The sequence below is a fragment of the Blennius ocellaris genome (genome assembly GCF_963422515.1).
Source record: "Blennius ocellaris genome assembly, chromosome: 11".
Classification (NCBI taxonomy): domain Eukaryota; kingdom Metazoa; phylum Chordata; class Actinopteri; order Blenniiformes; family Blenniidae; genus Blennius; species Blennius ocellaris.
In genome coordinates this window covers 20002247-20018953 of record NC_137660.1, presented here as the reverse complement: position 1 = coordinate 20018953, position 16707 = coordinate 20002247, and the positions used below count along the sequence as shown (strand labels likewise).

The 16707-nt window shown below is 45.0% G+C and overlaps 1 protein-coding gene across 2 annotated transcripts in view; it reads right to left on the bottom strand.

Annotated features, from left to right (window-relative positions):
* Positions 1 to 6129: 6129 nt before the first annotated feature.
* Positions 6130 to 16707, bottom strand: part of otud7a (OTU deubiquitinase 7A) — a 40956-nt gene continuing 30378 nt past the window's right edge. For both annotated transcript variants that reach the window (XM_080504879.1, XM_080504880.1), the window contains 3 exons: positions 10797 to 10911; positions 10131 to 10215; positions 6130 to 9465 (listed from right to left, as the gene is read on the bottom strand). In XM_080504879.1, the coding sequence (XP_080361005.1) occupies positions 7906 to 9465; positions 10131 to 10215; positions 10797 to 10911 (1760 nt within the window). In that variant the 3' untranslated portion in view covers positions 6130 to 7905. The remainder of the gene's footprint in view (positions 9466 to 10130; positions 10216 to 10796; positions 10912 to 16707) is intronic.

Sequence of the window (16707 nt, the reverse complement as noted above, 5' to 3'; positions counted from 1 at the left end):
GTGGAAGTTTAAAAGTGCAACTTGCTTATGACATGTCATAGTGTTTTAAGCAAATAGACAAGTAGATGCAGTCATAATAGAGTCCCCAAAGGGTTTATTTTAATATTAAAATAGACATAACATGTCTTTCACCACCAAGCTCTGTGAACTCATCTTTAAAAGATGAAATTGAGATGATTTGGCAGGATGGATCCATGCTTTATTGTTATTTATGCCAAATACTGACTTTGCTATCTGAATACTGAAGCAGAAATCTGACCAAAGTCTATGGTCCAGTTTCCTCTAGCCATTCACCTCCAACCTCAAGGTATTTGGATAAATGAACAATACAAGCTGCTTTTTTTTTCTTTTTTAAGTCAAAGGACCACATGAGCAAACAATTGCCACTGTAAGCTAACAGCAATTAGCAAAGTTAAGCTGCAGAGGTCTTGGATGTTTTACAGTGAGCACAAAGGATCGTATTGTTTATGAATGAAGCACAATAATTTGAATTAATTCAACATGTGAGAGACTTGTTACAGCAAGGATGTTACTCACTTGTTTTTGGTGAGCACTGCAAACATGAGCCACATGTAAATTCTTCACTTTAACAGCCTTTTCTTGTCAGCTTACAATGTGCTTCAGTATTATTCTCGCAACAGGAAGTACACCATGTTTCTTCTTTTCACACATGCAAATATTTACAATAACTGCTGGGGTATCAACAATACCGAGAACTCCTTCCTTCCTTATTGTACTGTGGGCCAAACAAACTGCTACACTGTAAAAAGTCTCCTGTACATTCAGATTGCTCTTGTAGCTTTAGAAGAATATATGATTCACTGCAAAACGCAACCTCCTCGTGTGTAAAGTGTGCTTTCAACTCCCACAGGCGGCAGCGTGGCTCGCTCCATCAGACAACACCTCTGCCGGTGTCTCTTAATCCCTCTCTTCAGCTGAAGTTGCCCACCAACACCAGCAGAGATCACAGGTGTGGCCTTTCTCGCGCTCGGTGAGTCATGCGATGTGGAGTGAAACAGGAAGGAAGACGACCAACATGGGCTTTTGAAGCCTTGGCGAAGGAGCCTGGTGTTCTCCCTGCTCAAGCTGCAGTACACCTCCTGTCTCCAGGCACACACACACACACACACACACACACACACACACACACACACACACACACACACACACACACACACACACACACACACACACACACACACACACACACACACACACACACACACACACACACACACACACACACACACACACACACACACACACACACACAAGCTGCCGCCCCTGGCAGCGCCGCACAATGGCGGGGCCATCATCACAGCCGGCATGTTCCCGGGGATTGTTTTCCACAGCCTATTTGTGTGGAAACGTGACAGACTTTTTGCATAGTTTGATTTCATGCGTTTATATTTAGCATCATTTCTTTTAATCGTCTTGTGTGTTCAGTGTTGGCCCGGCACCGTCGAGGAATATTGAGCTCCTAAATACAGTCATGCTGCTTCGTTAGCCGACAGGATCGTGGATGTTGTGGCCGTGCAGCAGTGGGGTCGGAGCAGAGTCCCGGTGTGGACCACCGAATGGTTTGGCTTGCTGTGGATGTGCACGAGGCCCGTGTCCTCTCTGGGTTGTATAGCACTTGATAGTCCTTATTTTCAACGTGACAGAGCCACAATCTTTTTTTTCAGTTTATTGCTGCAGATGAAAAGTAGTTATTTGAGCAGCAGGAACACACCTCAGTCGGTATCACCCTGCTGACAGGATGTGGGGGAGGAGGAGGAGGAGGAGGTGGTTTCCGTTTGACTGATTTATCTGTACAGTCATACCTTTTTCCTTGAAACGATCAGTGCTTGAGCTTCCAGGTGAAAATCTGCGTGCAGCACAAAACTCAGGTATTGTGTGGTGATAACCTGAACCATGAGTGATCTTCATCTTGGTACAAATGCAGGACAAGGATGAGGGGATGGTTGAGTGGTGTGCCCAATCCACACTCACAAAAAAAAAATCTATGTTCCACTAAGGTGTGTACGAATCTCTTTTTTGTTTGTTTGTTTTTATAATCAGAGGAATACCTACACATTCCTACGAGGAAGAGATGTGGTCAGCAGTAGCAGCAGCAGTGGTCCCAATCACACGTAATCCCGTGTGTGTGTGTGTGTGTGTGTGTTCCTCCATGCCAACCCCCAGAAGGCAGGCTGAAGGGCCATGTGATGCCACCCACTCTCAAGTGCAGTGCATGGCAGGGCTGGCGCTAGATCTTGCAGAGCGGGTGGGATGAGCTCAGATATTGGAGGCTGGCACTGGCTGAGAACAAGGCTCAGCTATGGGAGGTGGGTGAGTGGGAGGTAGGGGGGGTTTGGCACGCCACTCACTGCAGCAGAGGCATCAAAGGCAGCAACCCCACTTAAAACAGAACTGTAAATACTGTCAGGTAGAGAGTGGCCTCCAATCTAGTTGGGGAGAATCAAATTAGATATTCAATTTATATGCACACGGATATGCGTTTTTTTTCTCTCACATTTTAATTTTCGCCAGTGTAATGAGACGACTGCTTACCATAAAAAAATAAATATTTATGAACTATTGTGTTCTATCAAGGCCTCTAATGGGTTTTTAATTGTGTGCGGACAGAGAGGCAGATGCACCTACAAATGAAACGCATCAAATGAGGTGAGTGAATTTGATGACATGCGGGGATGTGTTGCGCCGTTTGAGAGGGAAAGAGGCCTGCACAAACTACTGCCGCATGCCGGCGAGAGCTCTTTGTTGCTTTGAAAAGCAAAGGGAGGTCCCTAATGCAAATTCAAAAGCAATTCTCGGAAAGGGGGATCCAAGAATGGAGACAATGCACTCTGTCTTATTCAGCGCTTGTTATGGAGGGGGCATAATACATGAGCTCGGGATACTGCTGCCGTGAAGAAAGAGGCCCTCATGTGCCATTGTGCGACTCACACTGGACATCACGTGCCGTTGTAATTCATCTTTAAAAACCGAACGAGTCAGTCCGTATTGTTGGCAGGAACAGTCCGGAGCCATGGGGCAGGAGTTAGAGAAGTGAGTGTAACCCACGTCGCCGCCTCCGACGGAGCAGTCACGAGACTGTGTGCTCACAAGTATGCAGTTCATCCCACACACTGCAGGCTGCTGCCCACAGAGCAACCTACTCCTCGCTCGCACTCCACCGACTCCAGTCTGTTGTTGCTGCGAGCGCCGCGCCAACACGGGCTAACTTTATACCCACACTCACAGACTATTGACAGAATAAACCTCAGTAAAACTCTACTTTAGACAAGGTCAAACGAGTGGGAGTGCTGTGGATACTCGCATGGCTGCGATTGGGTCCCGAGATAATTACAGTTGTGCTTGTCGTCGGGGCTTTTTCTGTCTTTCAAACCCCTCAATGCTGGAACGGTTGATCAACATCCGCGAAGAAGATGGCGCTATAACAGAATAAAGGCCTGGTTTACTGGAAACAGCTTCTGTGCTCAGTCTCCTCCCATTTCCCCCCGACAGCTGTCAACACTACCAGGTCCCAGTGATTGACAGTATAAATATAAAGGCCATGATTGTGGCGTTACAGCAGAAATATAGCATCAGCCACCTCCAAACTGCCAAGTTACAAGACCCAGGTGGATTGACGGATGGTAGCGTGAGCATAATTTAGCCAAAAAATAGCTTTTCGCATGTGCGTGAAGCATTAAATGTGGTTGATTATCATGTTGTTCACAGGCTTCATGTAATCGTTAATATATTGGTTTGAAGGAAAGATGGCAAGCTGGAAAAAGCCACAATTGTCAATTGGCATTGAAATATACTCAGATAGTGTCATAACTTCAAAATGTCTAAATATAGGATCTATAAGCAAATTATCAACAATGTATTATGGGAACAATCCTAGAAGAGAACCATCAAAAGGATTAGTCTCTCACCACCCTCCGATGGCCCCACGATGTTGACCTGAAGTTGTGAGGACAACAGCCTGATATCACAGTTATACAACAGTTTAAATTATTTATCAGATGACAGCAATAAAGATTAAAAACTATGATTTATTTCTTTGTTTGTCTTGTCTTTGCCAACACAAATAGTGCCAGATTTTCAGTATTTTTCTTCATTACCGTACTACTACATCATTGTATATCATATTTTGTATCATTTGCATTTATGTGCACATTTCCAATGTGCAGCCGGAAGGAAACAAAAGACCCGTTTGTTATGCCAGCAACTAGAGTTACATGGCTCATCAACATTAGAAGCAGCAGTGACGTGTCCCAGTGTTGTTATGTAGAATATCTGCGCTTCTAAAATATTCAATTTACAATTGTTGAAACTGTGATTGGCAATTGCTTCTCCGTCAGTCTGTAAAATAGGTAAGTGAGGTATATTATGGCTTAAATGATGCCTTCTTCAAGCTGTCCTGCTTGTTGCTTTGAGTTCAGTGTAAAAATGCGGATATGTAGTCATGTTCAGTATCATTATCCGAAGGCAAATATTGCAGCTAGATGGCTTTTGTTTCATTTCTTTGGCGTGACTGAATAACTGTGTTTTTCTTTTTCTCATCGTTTCTTTGTGTGTAGACGTCTAAAAGAAAATGCAGACATCATAAGCATAAGCTTTTCATTTTTAACCAAGGTGTTCAACCTGCACCCAAATCTGTAAGTACAATTTGTTACAAGGCACTCATATTTCCTGCTTTTAAGGATAAAATTAAGCCGTAATTACAGCAATTATATTGATGCGATGACAAATAAATCTCTGAATATCCTGTGAGTCATATCTGCGTGGTATTCTGTTATTATTTCTCAATATGTGGCTTATGCTCACTGAAAGCCCTCACCTGATTCCACCACTGCTGGCAGGAGGAGACACTCCTCATGGATGCACGTGCAGCTTTTCCTCCTGTGCTTTACGTGCCTGTTTCGCAGCTTGACTTCGATCCCTCTTGCCAATGTGGGAGTGTCTCTGGAGGAATAAGGCAGAGTTACAGCTCTCAGCCTGGAATGCTGCCCCACTTGGCAGTTCACTCCAAGAATCTCAACCCTGTAACCCCCAGACTCATTTTGGCCGCAATATCTCCTTCATTCTGCTTCCTTTGACTAATTCAGAAAGCTGATCCAAAATTAATTACCTTTTTCTGTTGGAAAAAAAATGTGTCCTAGTTTAAAATTTGGAGAGAAAGAGAGAGGATGGTGAGTTGCATTGTGGGAGATGTAGGATTTCAGCTTGACCCAGATTTAAACTCCAGCCTCCAGCACATCAGTTTTCACCATTTTCAGACTAAAAAGCTCCAGTGATCATTAAGCTTCCAAAATGATGAACACAAACAAATCAGCATAGAAGACAGAGGATATATGAGTTTTAGTCCCTATGCTAAGGCTTTATCTATTAGATTTCTTCTATTTTTACCCGTCAAATTCCTGATTTATTGAAATGAATGTACCGTTTTAATAAATATGTATCAAAACAGTCATTATAAAAACAGTCCTTGTGTACTGAGTGGAGATATTGAACAAAGCTCATCCAGTGTTTGAGCATTTTGGTAGAATACCTTGTCTTATACCAACCTTTTTCATTCGAACAGGACCCACTAGCTTTTTTTTTTTAATTTTCAAAGAAAAGAATGACAGTGAAGCCAAACTCTGATGGACGTACCCAATCTCACCAACATCGATGGAACAGGAACCTTCAAAAAAAAAAAGAAAATCCAGTTCTGCTCCAGATTATTATCATGAGTCTTTTCAGGGTTTCCTTTTATATGTGCAAATCTTAATTTTGATGTCGGAGCAGGCAAAATCTTGGGTCTCCCATGATCTCCTGTGTATCCTGATGGTGTTTTGTAAATACACTGCTAATGTGCTATTTTGCCAAATAAACCTGGAACTGTTTAAAGGACGGACATCAGTGTTTATAGTGTGAAGCATTACAGCATAATTGGATGCTAATTAGTAAAATCATCATATGCTTCAGTCGTAGAAATAAAGAAAACAGCCAAAACTGTTTTGTTGTGCATGTTATTCTTGTAAAATAACTTAAACACTACCATCCAAAAATAGCCTCGAAATGTCCTTTTTCTCATGATGTTTCTTGACAGGAAAAAAAACAACAAAAAATAAATAACACAGACACACCATGTTTGTAACAATAAACTATTTTTTTCTCCATATTTACATCTGTACCTAATGTGCAAATTAATAATTTAAAGTAGTGTAAAACTCTTAAAGGAATACAAAATCATATCTTACAGTCCTAACATGGTGAGAGTCCATGAACTAGTCACATAGAAACAAGGAGGAGCAACACTGCAGTGTGTACAGGAGAGGAGAGAGACAGAAGCAAACTGAGGGAGCAGTGGACATCCTTGGCCAGGACACACTTAGTTAAGGACAGCATGGTACATTATCCAAGCATCACCAGAACAAACAGCAACACAAACACTGCGTCTTTACAGTAGTCATGTCGAATGAGCAGAAAGCACTTGGAGGCCCGGGGTCGTGGAAAAAACAAACAAAAAACAAACCCCACTGATTGGTTAAAGCACTGATGATCACAAAGGCTTGAGGTGCTCGTAGCAGCAGGTGCTTCTTTTAACGGCCTCTAGATATGGAAGAAGAACAATCTCACACTGGACCGGTGACACGTCTATACTGCAGGTCACCACGTAGTGCTAATACCATGATTGCACGTTATGTGTGTGTCTGTGGGTGTGTGTGTGTGTCTGTGTGTCTGTGGGTGTGTGTGTGTGTGTGTGTGTGTGTGTGTGTGTGTGTGTGTGTGTGTGTGTAGGGGGGGGGGAGAGACACGTAATAATAACACTTCAGACGAATACACATCGGCCTGTTCTCTCTACCCACAGTTCCTCTCATCTAACACATTTAACCGAGTAGAGAAGTTTAACAGGCAACTCAGAGAAACACACCATAAACACTGCATATTTGAGAAGCGATTCATCCTATGCACATCGTTTGGTGTTTGGCACAAAAAAAGAAAACATTTTGCAAATTTTGATTTTTTTTTCTTTCTTTTTTTTTGTGTATTTTTTTGTGTATTTTTTTTTTTTAAAGAAGCCAGTTTTTTTTGGCAGTGCTTGTGGACTTTTAGAAGGTTGACTACGGGCAAAAATGTGAAACGTCTTCTTGCACAATATTTGAAGTCCAATTCTGACAGAGCGGACACTTTGCACCCCAGTAAGAACAAAGGTACACTTAAACAAATGAGTTTTACATTTCATCCTAATCCCAAGATTACAATCTATGATGTTTGCACATTTAAATTCCTGTAGTTCAAATTTGTTTACAAAAGCACACTGTGACAATCGTTTACAATTTACAAGACACTGTTAACCTACAGTAACTATATTATTGGTGCATAGACAAAATTGGGAGAGGGTGTAGCAAAAATCACCAATTTATTGCTTTAAAGTCTAATATTAATCCCCCGTTCAAATTCTTTTGATTGCAAAACAACTACAAATTTTCAACAGAGATTTTGAAGAACCGAGCAGAGGTATTGCATTCAAATGGATTAAAAGAGCTAAAATGTTCCTTCCTGACGAGACGCAAGTCTTTTGTACTTTGAAAAATAAATAACTTTCCTTCACACACAGAAAGTTACATCACGGTGAGATGACTTTTACTCTAAAACAAGTAAAAGACTAAATTCAATGAGACAGAAGTAACACAAAAATAACAATATCTGGCCAAAGCTGCTCACTGTTTCACGTTCTGCTTCCCCCATCATAAAGGAATAATCTTTACCAACAAGGGAAGGGCGACAGGAATACACGAGCATTCTTCAAAAAATAGGAAAAATGTTTGCCATCATGTAATTCTAAATGCAGAGTGCAGATGGTGTCTTTCCCCTCCAGTCTCCTGCTGCCTTGTTGACTAGTGGCTGAAGCAGCGGTGATGGCTATACAGGCCTCTGCACTTTGCTCTCCCTCTCCCTGCGCTTCAGCTCCTCTCTGTAGCAGTAGGAACAGTAGTTATCCGTCTCCGGCCTGCCGTAGAAGGAGCAGTTCTCCCTCTTGCAGCGGCGCTGCTGAAAGCAGTACAAAGGGCTTCCAGAGCTCCGCCCTTTGGTTTTGTCTTGGTTGAGCCAGGTGTGAGACGAGTTGTCCTCATCAGCAAACTCTAGGCAGTCCTGAATGTCTCCTGCGTCGAATCCATTGGTGTAGGTGTGGGACTTGTGTTCTCCCGGCATGTTGTAGGACAGGGTCTCTAGGGTGTTAACAGTGCGGACCCCCGACAGACGAGCGGGGCTGTAACTCTGGGACGAGAGTGTGCGGTTCTGCTGGGGGTAGGTGGCGCATGTCTTTAGCGTGCCCACCACGGGCTTATAAGGGTCATCCTGGAAGATGGAGGATTGCATGTTGACATCTTGTAAGTGAATCACACTGTGCCTCTGGATGGGCGGCGTATGGCTGTAGTGGGCAGACACAGGAACGGGCCCGGGTCGCTTAGCACCAATACTGGGGGAGGAGTAAGGCGCGGGGGGTGGGGCTGGATGAGAGACGTAATGCGGGGCTGTCGGCGGTGTGAGAGGAGGGACGGGGACGGAGACGAGGGGTGCCGCGGGCGTGGGACTGTTCCTGCCCTGCACTTTGAGACCCAGAGGAGGCTGCGAGTTGCTGAAGGAGTGGGTGTGGTGGGGCAGGACGGGAGAGCAGCTCTCGGGGGGCGAGCTGTCGGACCTCTCCCTCTGGAAGATGCTCTCATGCTCGGGCTTCTTCAGGGCCACCTCGTTGGAGGCGGGGGGCTTCTTTTCGGCTTCCTTCCTCTTCTGCTCCTGCTCCTGGCTGAAGCGCTCCTGGGCGTTGGTCAAGTAGTAGCTGATCATCTCCTCGTGGAACTGGTGTCGATGGCTGGTGAGCAGGAGACCTGCGAAAATGAACTTGCGCTCGCCCTGCATGGCAGCGCGCAGGATATTGAGGCTGAGCTTGACATCAGTGCTGTATTTCCAGTTTTCCAGACTCTTGTCCCCTGAGACTCTCCCTGCACTGTCCAGTCTCTCGGTGGGGGAGGAGCTGGAGGGTCTGTCTGTAGGGGACGGACTCGTGGCCTTCTCAGATGAAGTGGAACTGGCTGACTGTCCCGAGTCCTCTTTGCCTCCCTTGGTGGTCTTAGACTCCTTCTTCTTTGTTTTTTCCCCTCCGTTCTCACCGTTTCGACCTGAGCCAGAGTTAGATTTGTTCATTTTACCGTGCACGAGACCGCCCAGGCCTCCCATGTTCTTCTTCAGCTTGATGCCCAAGGTCTTGCTGAAGCTACCCAGTTTGTTGGCTACCGAATCAGCCCTGCTCTTGTCTTTGTCTTTGCGCTGCTTGTCTTTGTCCTTCTCCTTGTTGGGCTTGCCGGTGTTCACGTTGGAGTTGCTGCCAACGGACTCGCGGTCAGAGTCCATGGACTCAGCTAGAGACTGGACATCCTCCCCCGCAGAGGCTGTGGGAGACTCTGGCTGAGCCAGGGGAGCCTGTACACAGACACACACACAATAAAATCACAAGATGTAGGGAAGCATTTTCACTGAGCGCCCAACAAACGATTATACAATCCCCAAACATACAGCCAATGTCACCAAGAACTATCTTTAGTATAAAGAAGAACAGTGCATCCACTGAGGCTCTATCTCAACAGGGTTCAGTCTATCTGGACATACTGGAGGAGATGGAGGAATCTCGTCAAAGCAACTGAATCAGGTCAACTGGACTCGTCTTAGAACAGAAGAGCACAAACTCACGAAGACACTTGGACATGTCTTCCAAGACATACGTCTCCTATCAGATCAAATCAGACTATGCATAGACAGATTTCATCAAGCTTGTTATTTCCACAGTCTATGATTTGTTCAGCAAGATGTTTGGACACTGAATTTGGTTTAGATGTCAAGCGATTTAAATGATCTCTATTTATTCCATTCCAGACGAATAGACAAAAATGTTTAGAAAAGCAACTTCATTGCACGCATCTGATGATTCATAACCACGCCAAATATAAATTCCTGAGATTATTGCAGTCTGACAGTGAATAAATCTGATTGATTGGACTCTGGAGTTTTCAGTACATCTGGAAACGGGAGCCTCTCTAGTGGTAAATTAACCGTGACAAACAAGAGGCACATGTGCGAGAAGAAGTTACCCTTGTTTCAGATGGAATTCGGATCCATGTTACATTCATGTAGTTGTGCAGCAGGTTGAGTTTGGCCTCCAGAGACAAGATGAGACTGCAAAAACGAAGAAGGAAGAATTAAACAACAAGTCGATTTCAGTTTTGTGTGTAAAGTACAGGCTGGCTGTAACTCCTCTACAAGCTACAGAACCTTTCCTAACCTCTACATGGAAAACTTCCTGCAGTGTATTGATTGATTGGCACTATACAGGCATGGTGTTAGTGAATGCCTGGAGCTTCTCTTCAGTGCATATTTGCATTGTTCATACTGCAGCTTGTTCAAGGATAAACTCTCCCCCTGACTAGCAGGAATGTGAAACAGAAACCCTTACATAAACTCTTTGCTGAACTCAGAGAGGGAGTTGCTGCTTTAGTGGAGCCATTCCCGGGAAACCCTACCAATGACTGACGTGGCTCACAATTTGTTCTCTCACTCCGCACACTTTGAAGTGACCTGAACCCGGAGCCCATAATCAGAGTTAAATCCCCCACATGTAGCTTTGTGGGTGGACCAACAGAACAGCCCTGGCTTGCACATTTTAACCCTCCTGCCCTTGGCGTGGCTGCGTTCGCAGTCAGTGCCTCTGTGGGCTTTGTTGATAAGCATCATCCGGCGATATGCTATACGGGACTTACTTGGCGAGCTTGGCATTATCGCTGTCGTCCCTCCCCCACTCCCAGTCCCTGCCAGGATCTACAGCAAAATGGAGCGCCAGCAGCTTGTGCTCCGAGTCAGTCAGGGGGATAACAGCTGGAGGAGATGAGATTATCAGAACATTAGTTTGGTAAAGCTTTACCACCAGAGACAAAATTGCGTGCCACCATTTCTCTGAGGCCATCATGATGTCAGAGGCCGAAGGGACACACGAGAATAATATAATGCCATGATAATTATTCGGGATGTCCGTCAGTGCAGGGAAAAGTAAACTGGGAGTGTATTTGATCTGTCATTCATATTTCAGGCTGAGAAGTGACCGTGACCAGTCAGTGTCGCTCATACTGACTCATCCAGACAAAGAAGGGCCTTGGTCGAACTCATCTGTGTAGTCTGCTGCAAATTTGTCTTTATACTTTTTCTATGTGAGTAAAATGAAAGTTGAAATCTGACTTTTTTACAACTTGGGGTTTACATTTTGTGTTTAGGCTTTGACCCATGTTTAAGATGTGGGGAGGAATTAATGATCAATGTTGTCAAAATATTATGATAAAACGTCAACAGCTCTCAATTATATTGAACACATTTTTTAAATTCCCGCATGAATTACATTTGATCCACAGAAATAAAATTCCAAAAAGTTAAGTTCTTGTGTTTCCTTCATTTGGATGTATGGTGGGAAAAGGTTGCAGATACCTGTTTTACTTCATCAAAATCCATCAATATTCAGTCAAAAAAGTGAAAATATCTGCCAATAGAAGAATGAAAAATGTCCTTTGTCGCCCAGCAAAAAAGACCCTCGTTTGAATTGAAGCCTTCCTAAATGGTGTTTGCATGTTCTTCCAGTCTATCGTTCTCCCAAAGTCTAAAGACATCCATTTTATATCGTCCTGTAACTTTACTGTAAATTTCCTCTCGGTGTGACTGTGTATGAGATTGTGTGTCTCTCTTGTGTGAGTGTGTGTGTTTACTATTTAACTATTTATATATTAAGGGCATACAGTTTGACTGACAACCACACAAATGCAACTGTTTATATTTTGAGCTTCGGCTTTGAGCATTGTGTTGATTATACCAAATGGAATAACAGCCAAAACCGCACCAACACTGAGACGAACCGGAATTGTCCTCATTTGAACTGATGAGCGAGAGAGAGCGAGGGAGAGAGAGAGAGATGCAAAAAAAGGAAGCGAGCAGCACAAAAGCTGATCACGCCTGCTCGCTACTACTCACTATAGTAACAAGACTACGATCAAATGAAGCAGTAAGAGCAGGAGTGCAGAAATAATTTCATTCATCCCCCTCTGATATGATCAGCTGCGTACAAGCAGGAAGAGGGTCTCAGCACTAATCACGGAGCACAGAACATAAAACAGACACCTACCGAGAGGCTTCCTCTTGCGGTCCGTGTGCATGTGTGCGCACAGTGAAGGCGTGTACGCGTTTCTGTGGGAACGCGTGGGCGCCGTTTTAAAACAACGGTATATGGAGGACTTGCTAGACCTTGCTGGCCCACGTAGCAGCTCTCTCCTCAGGCTACCTTATGTGGGGGCTGTTATCCACATGACAGAGGAGAGAGGCAGGCTGTTCGGGCTGAGGACATTCCAGCCTCCGCCGTCACAACCAGATGGAAGACACAGTCTCCTCCGTGCCTCATCACATCTTCCACTGCCAACGGGCCTCTCTGCTCCGCGGGGCTACGTGGATACGTGAAGCCACTAACCCCTCCTGTGCCCCTGATCATACGACAGGTCAAATCCTCACTCTGTCCCTCTGAAGTCTCTTTTTTTAGTTCATCCTCTTCACACGTTCACTGTCAAACTCACAGTCGGACAAACACTTAATGTGTACGTACTCGAATGCAGTCACTTCTATAGAAGAGTTACTTGGAAAAGGAACGGATATTGCTCTGACACATTAGCTGAGCTGTCAGCCCTGTGTGGGTCAGTCTAAAAACTGATTCTTCAAGCTCTAGTTACATCATCGATATGGCAGTCAAGTATTTTCATCTGTGGAGCAGGGATACAATTTGTCTGCAGTGAGGCTCAACCTGATATAACGTCTGTTTTTGAAGCAGACATAAATGAACTATTGAGGAGGTGTACCAGCATCAAAAGACTAGAGATACTCTACCAGCATGCAGACAGAGCTCAAAAAGGGAACCTATTTGGAACGGAGAATAAACTCAGCGTATTAAGAGATCTATTTCGTGACCGTAATCAATTACCAGCAGCTCACCGTCAAAAGTATTGACATAATCTGTCACTTTTTGATGCCTTACTGGTCAAAACACAGACAGAACAAACACCATGCTGTGAAGATATATTTGGAGTTCTTCTGCGGTTTGCATTTTGTCTCTGTGCATTAGTTTTCTCTGGGAAACCTTGAACATTGTTGTCTTCCCAAGTCTGAGGACCCCCACAATCCTAAGTTGGAAACTGGTATATAAGATGGATGGATGTAAATTCAGCTAGTCTAGAAATGTGTTCTCGTATGCCAAGTGAGCTTTCCCTGTGTTGCACAATTACAATGCATGTTCCACCAGCGACCAAATAAAGTGTATGACTAACACGCCTGCAGCCCAACAGCCAAGCGGTAACGAGAGCACATGGCATGGCGGCACCGCAAACCAGGAGGGGGGAAAAAAATGGCCTTTCTCAAAGAGGGTCTTTCCTAGAACATTGCTGCCCAGAAGAAAAAAAATCTGTCATAATCTCACACACACACACACACACACACACACACACACACACACACACACACACACACACACACACACACACACACACACACACACACACACACACACACACACACACACACACACACACACACACACACACACACACACACACACACACACACACACACACACACAGTCAGAAGTCAGAAGACAGTGATCCAGCTCCCACTCGGTTCTCACTGGGGTCATGCAGCAGGCAGCAGAGGTCTTTGAGGTGCCGTCCTGGCTCCTACGATGCAGCTGTCCCCCTTTCTCTCCATTCCAAAGTCCTGTGTGCGCCGTTGTTCCCGCTTGGGCCTGGTCCAGATTCAGCGTTTCCACACTGCCAAGCGAGCTCTGGGGGACTAAAGTGTGCTGTAACATATTTACTATCCCTGTTGGCAGCCTTGTTTTGTTGTCCTTGAATGACCGATTCTCATTGCTTGTACACGGATGACATCATAGCCCTCCGCGGTATGCAAGCTGTGTACTCAGCAACATAGCTTCTGCCTCGTCTACGTTCAGTTAGAACATGTAGCCGAGGGGGACACAGTTGGAGAGAAGAGGGGAGAACTTGGGTGTAACCTGTGAGGAAACAGCTGGTGGAAGCGAGGTTGATAGATTTTTCTAAGCGTTCGTACATCTGACCCGGGCTAATATAAACATCTCTGCTTTCGCGGTTATAAATGAGAGCTTATGTGTTGGCTTGTGTCATGAGAGCAGAATATAATTAGCTTCTCCTCTTTCTCCCACCTTTCTCCAAAGGACAGAGACACTTCCCCCAAGGTTTGTCTCACAGCAGAGAAGAACAAAGCCAATGTGAACTCTGCCTTGACACTCAAGAACAATTTGTACTTTCTGGAAAATACACAAATTTGAATTCCTGACTTTGGTCACTGTGCACAGCTGCAGATTTAAAGGACCCAGTTCACTAGAGTAAACAGCAGCCATGCATATAAAATAGCCAAAGCTTTTTTGCTTCACATTTTAACAGCAAATCGTGGTGGCAATTACAAGTATATCACATCCAAAGTAACCACAACAAATATAACCCTGAAGCGGACTGCCATATTGGTTCAATTACACTGACTGCACGGCGAGTCATACATGGGCTGCATTTAAAAGATAGAGACGCCAAACCTGACCAGCACTGAATGGTTCCACCACACTGTCATGTAGGTGGTCTTTGTGTAAAAGGGGCCCATTTACTCCATTCAGATGGGTGTTAGAGACTTGATGATGGGATGCCAAAGAAAACCTGGAAGTGTTTTGGTATTAGGGCCGGAGCTTGAAATAGCTCCAACGTTTTCCAAAGGGTCAGTTCCTCTCTCATACATTGCCCAGCCGCAGGCACACAAACAAGCTGATGAAAGACAGTGCGCTGCATCCACTGAGGAGCGAGTCATTATCACACAGCAGGTGAGCAGCGGTAGGCTGACAGAAAACAAACACATGTGTACGAGCTGGCTTCACCTGACTACTGTACTCAGCCTTTTTGAGGGATGAATTCAAAAGAAAGTTGAAAGTAAAAAAAAAAGTTTTGAACCCAACCCCTGGCTTCGGTCACCCCTTTTCACACGTTTTTTTTTTTTTTTTTTCACCTACTACCAGACGGGCAATAGAAGTAGTAGTCGCCTGATCTTCCCGTGTGATTTAGAGTCAGGTTACAAGGAATGACTCGAGCACAATCTCCCACGCAGAGGCTTGAAGAAAGAGCTAGTATTCTAACGCAGCCACTGACACCTGAACACACACACACACACACACACAAGGCTGACAGCCCCTCAGATGCTCTTCGCCATGCTGGGGGAAACCGAGAGGAAGCGTCCACCTGAGACGTCCACACAGTGGCTCGACTGTCAGCGGCGAGAGGGGTTGGTTCGTTGGGGCCACTGCCCATATGTGGCGATGCGGCGAGGGCTTAGGGGCCTGCAGGGGCGACTCTGCCCTAATTGGCAGTGGAAGATTAGGTCTGTCAGTCTGACTCTCTGCTTGTACGTCTGGCATACGTTCAGAGATACGAGACAGCGAAACAACACGGTACCGCTCCGTGACATCCACAAAGTAGATGAAGATGCACGCAGACACCCGGTTCGAATGATTTCAAACAGAGGCACTGAATTATACATCAATATGTGTGCAGATGCAGAAAATCCGAACCACAGCAGCACAGATTTAGATCAGTGCTGTGAAACATGAGCCCTCACAAGACATACAAATTCCACCAAGTTAGGCATACAAGTGTTTTCATAACATCTCGGGAAGAAAGAGACTGCAGACAAAACTCGTTCTGATCCTATCACAGGACACAGTGTACCAGGATGAAAAAAAGTACAGCCATGCAGTGGTGGTGTGGCGTGAGGAAAGCTGCTGTGGGTTCTGTGGACATATGCACCATCTGGTGGACATGAGGAGAACAACCTCTGCTACACTAAAACCAATACAGGATATTTCGGGGCTGTGTCTTGTCTGTGCTGCAGGGGCATTTAAGGACAAGGCTTGAGGCTGCAGACAGTAGGGGAGTAATCACGTCTGTGTACTGGTTTGACATGGCTGTACCCCGATTTAATAAATAGGTTGGTGTTTATAGACTGAGAATAGGACCTGACATATTCAGAAAAGCACAAGAAAGGGGAAGACAGAAAAGAGGAAGGCAAAGAGGAAGAAAGAAGCTGTTTGCGTGAATGTTTCTGTATTTCAGAGTGAGAAACAAAGACAAGGTTGGCTGGCTGCCTACGCAAATGACAAATGAGATCCACCCACTGAGCCAGATACAGACGAGTGCAGCAACTGCTAAGACTAGTTGTCAAGGAGATCCACTCTATTTGTCAATTAAAGGAACTCCGAGTGACGAACACCCTGACCTCAAGAGTAAGCAATGCATCCGGAGTGGGAATGGCATGGCATCTGAAGGGGCAAAAAAGAAGACAAAAAAACAAGGAGTTTCCCAGCACAGTGGAAAGTCTGCGCAGGCACGCCACAATATAACGCAATCAATATGCTTTGTGGAGCGCCACATCGCACATTCCCGTCTGAGAGCCAGACGCATGGCCGACTAATGTCGTAGCAGGGATTTCATATGAGAACTGCACAAGATCAGGGCGAGAAATGTTTGGTCAACCCGACACCAGAAGAAGTAGCACACTGTTCACTTCCCTCCATGTCGGCCA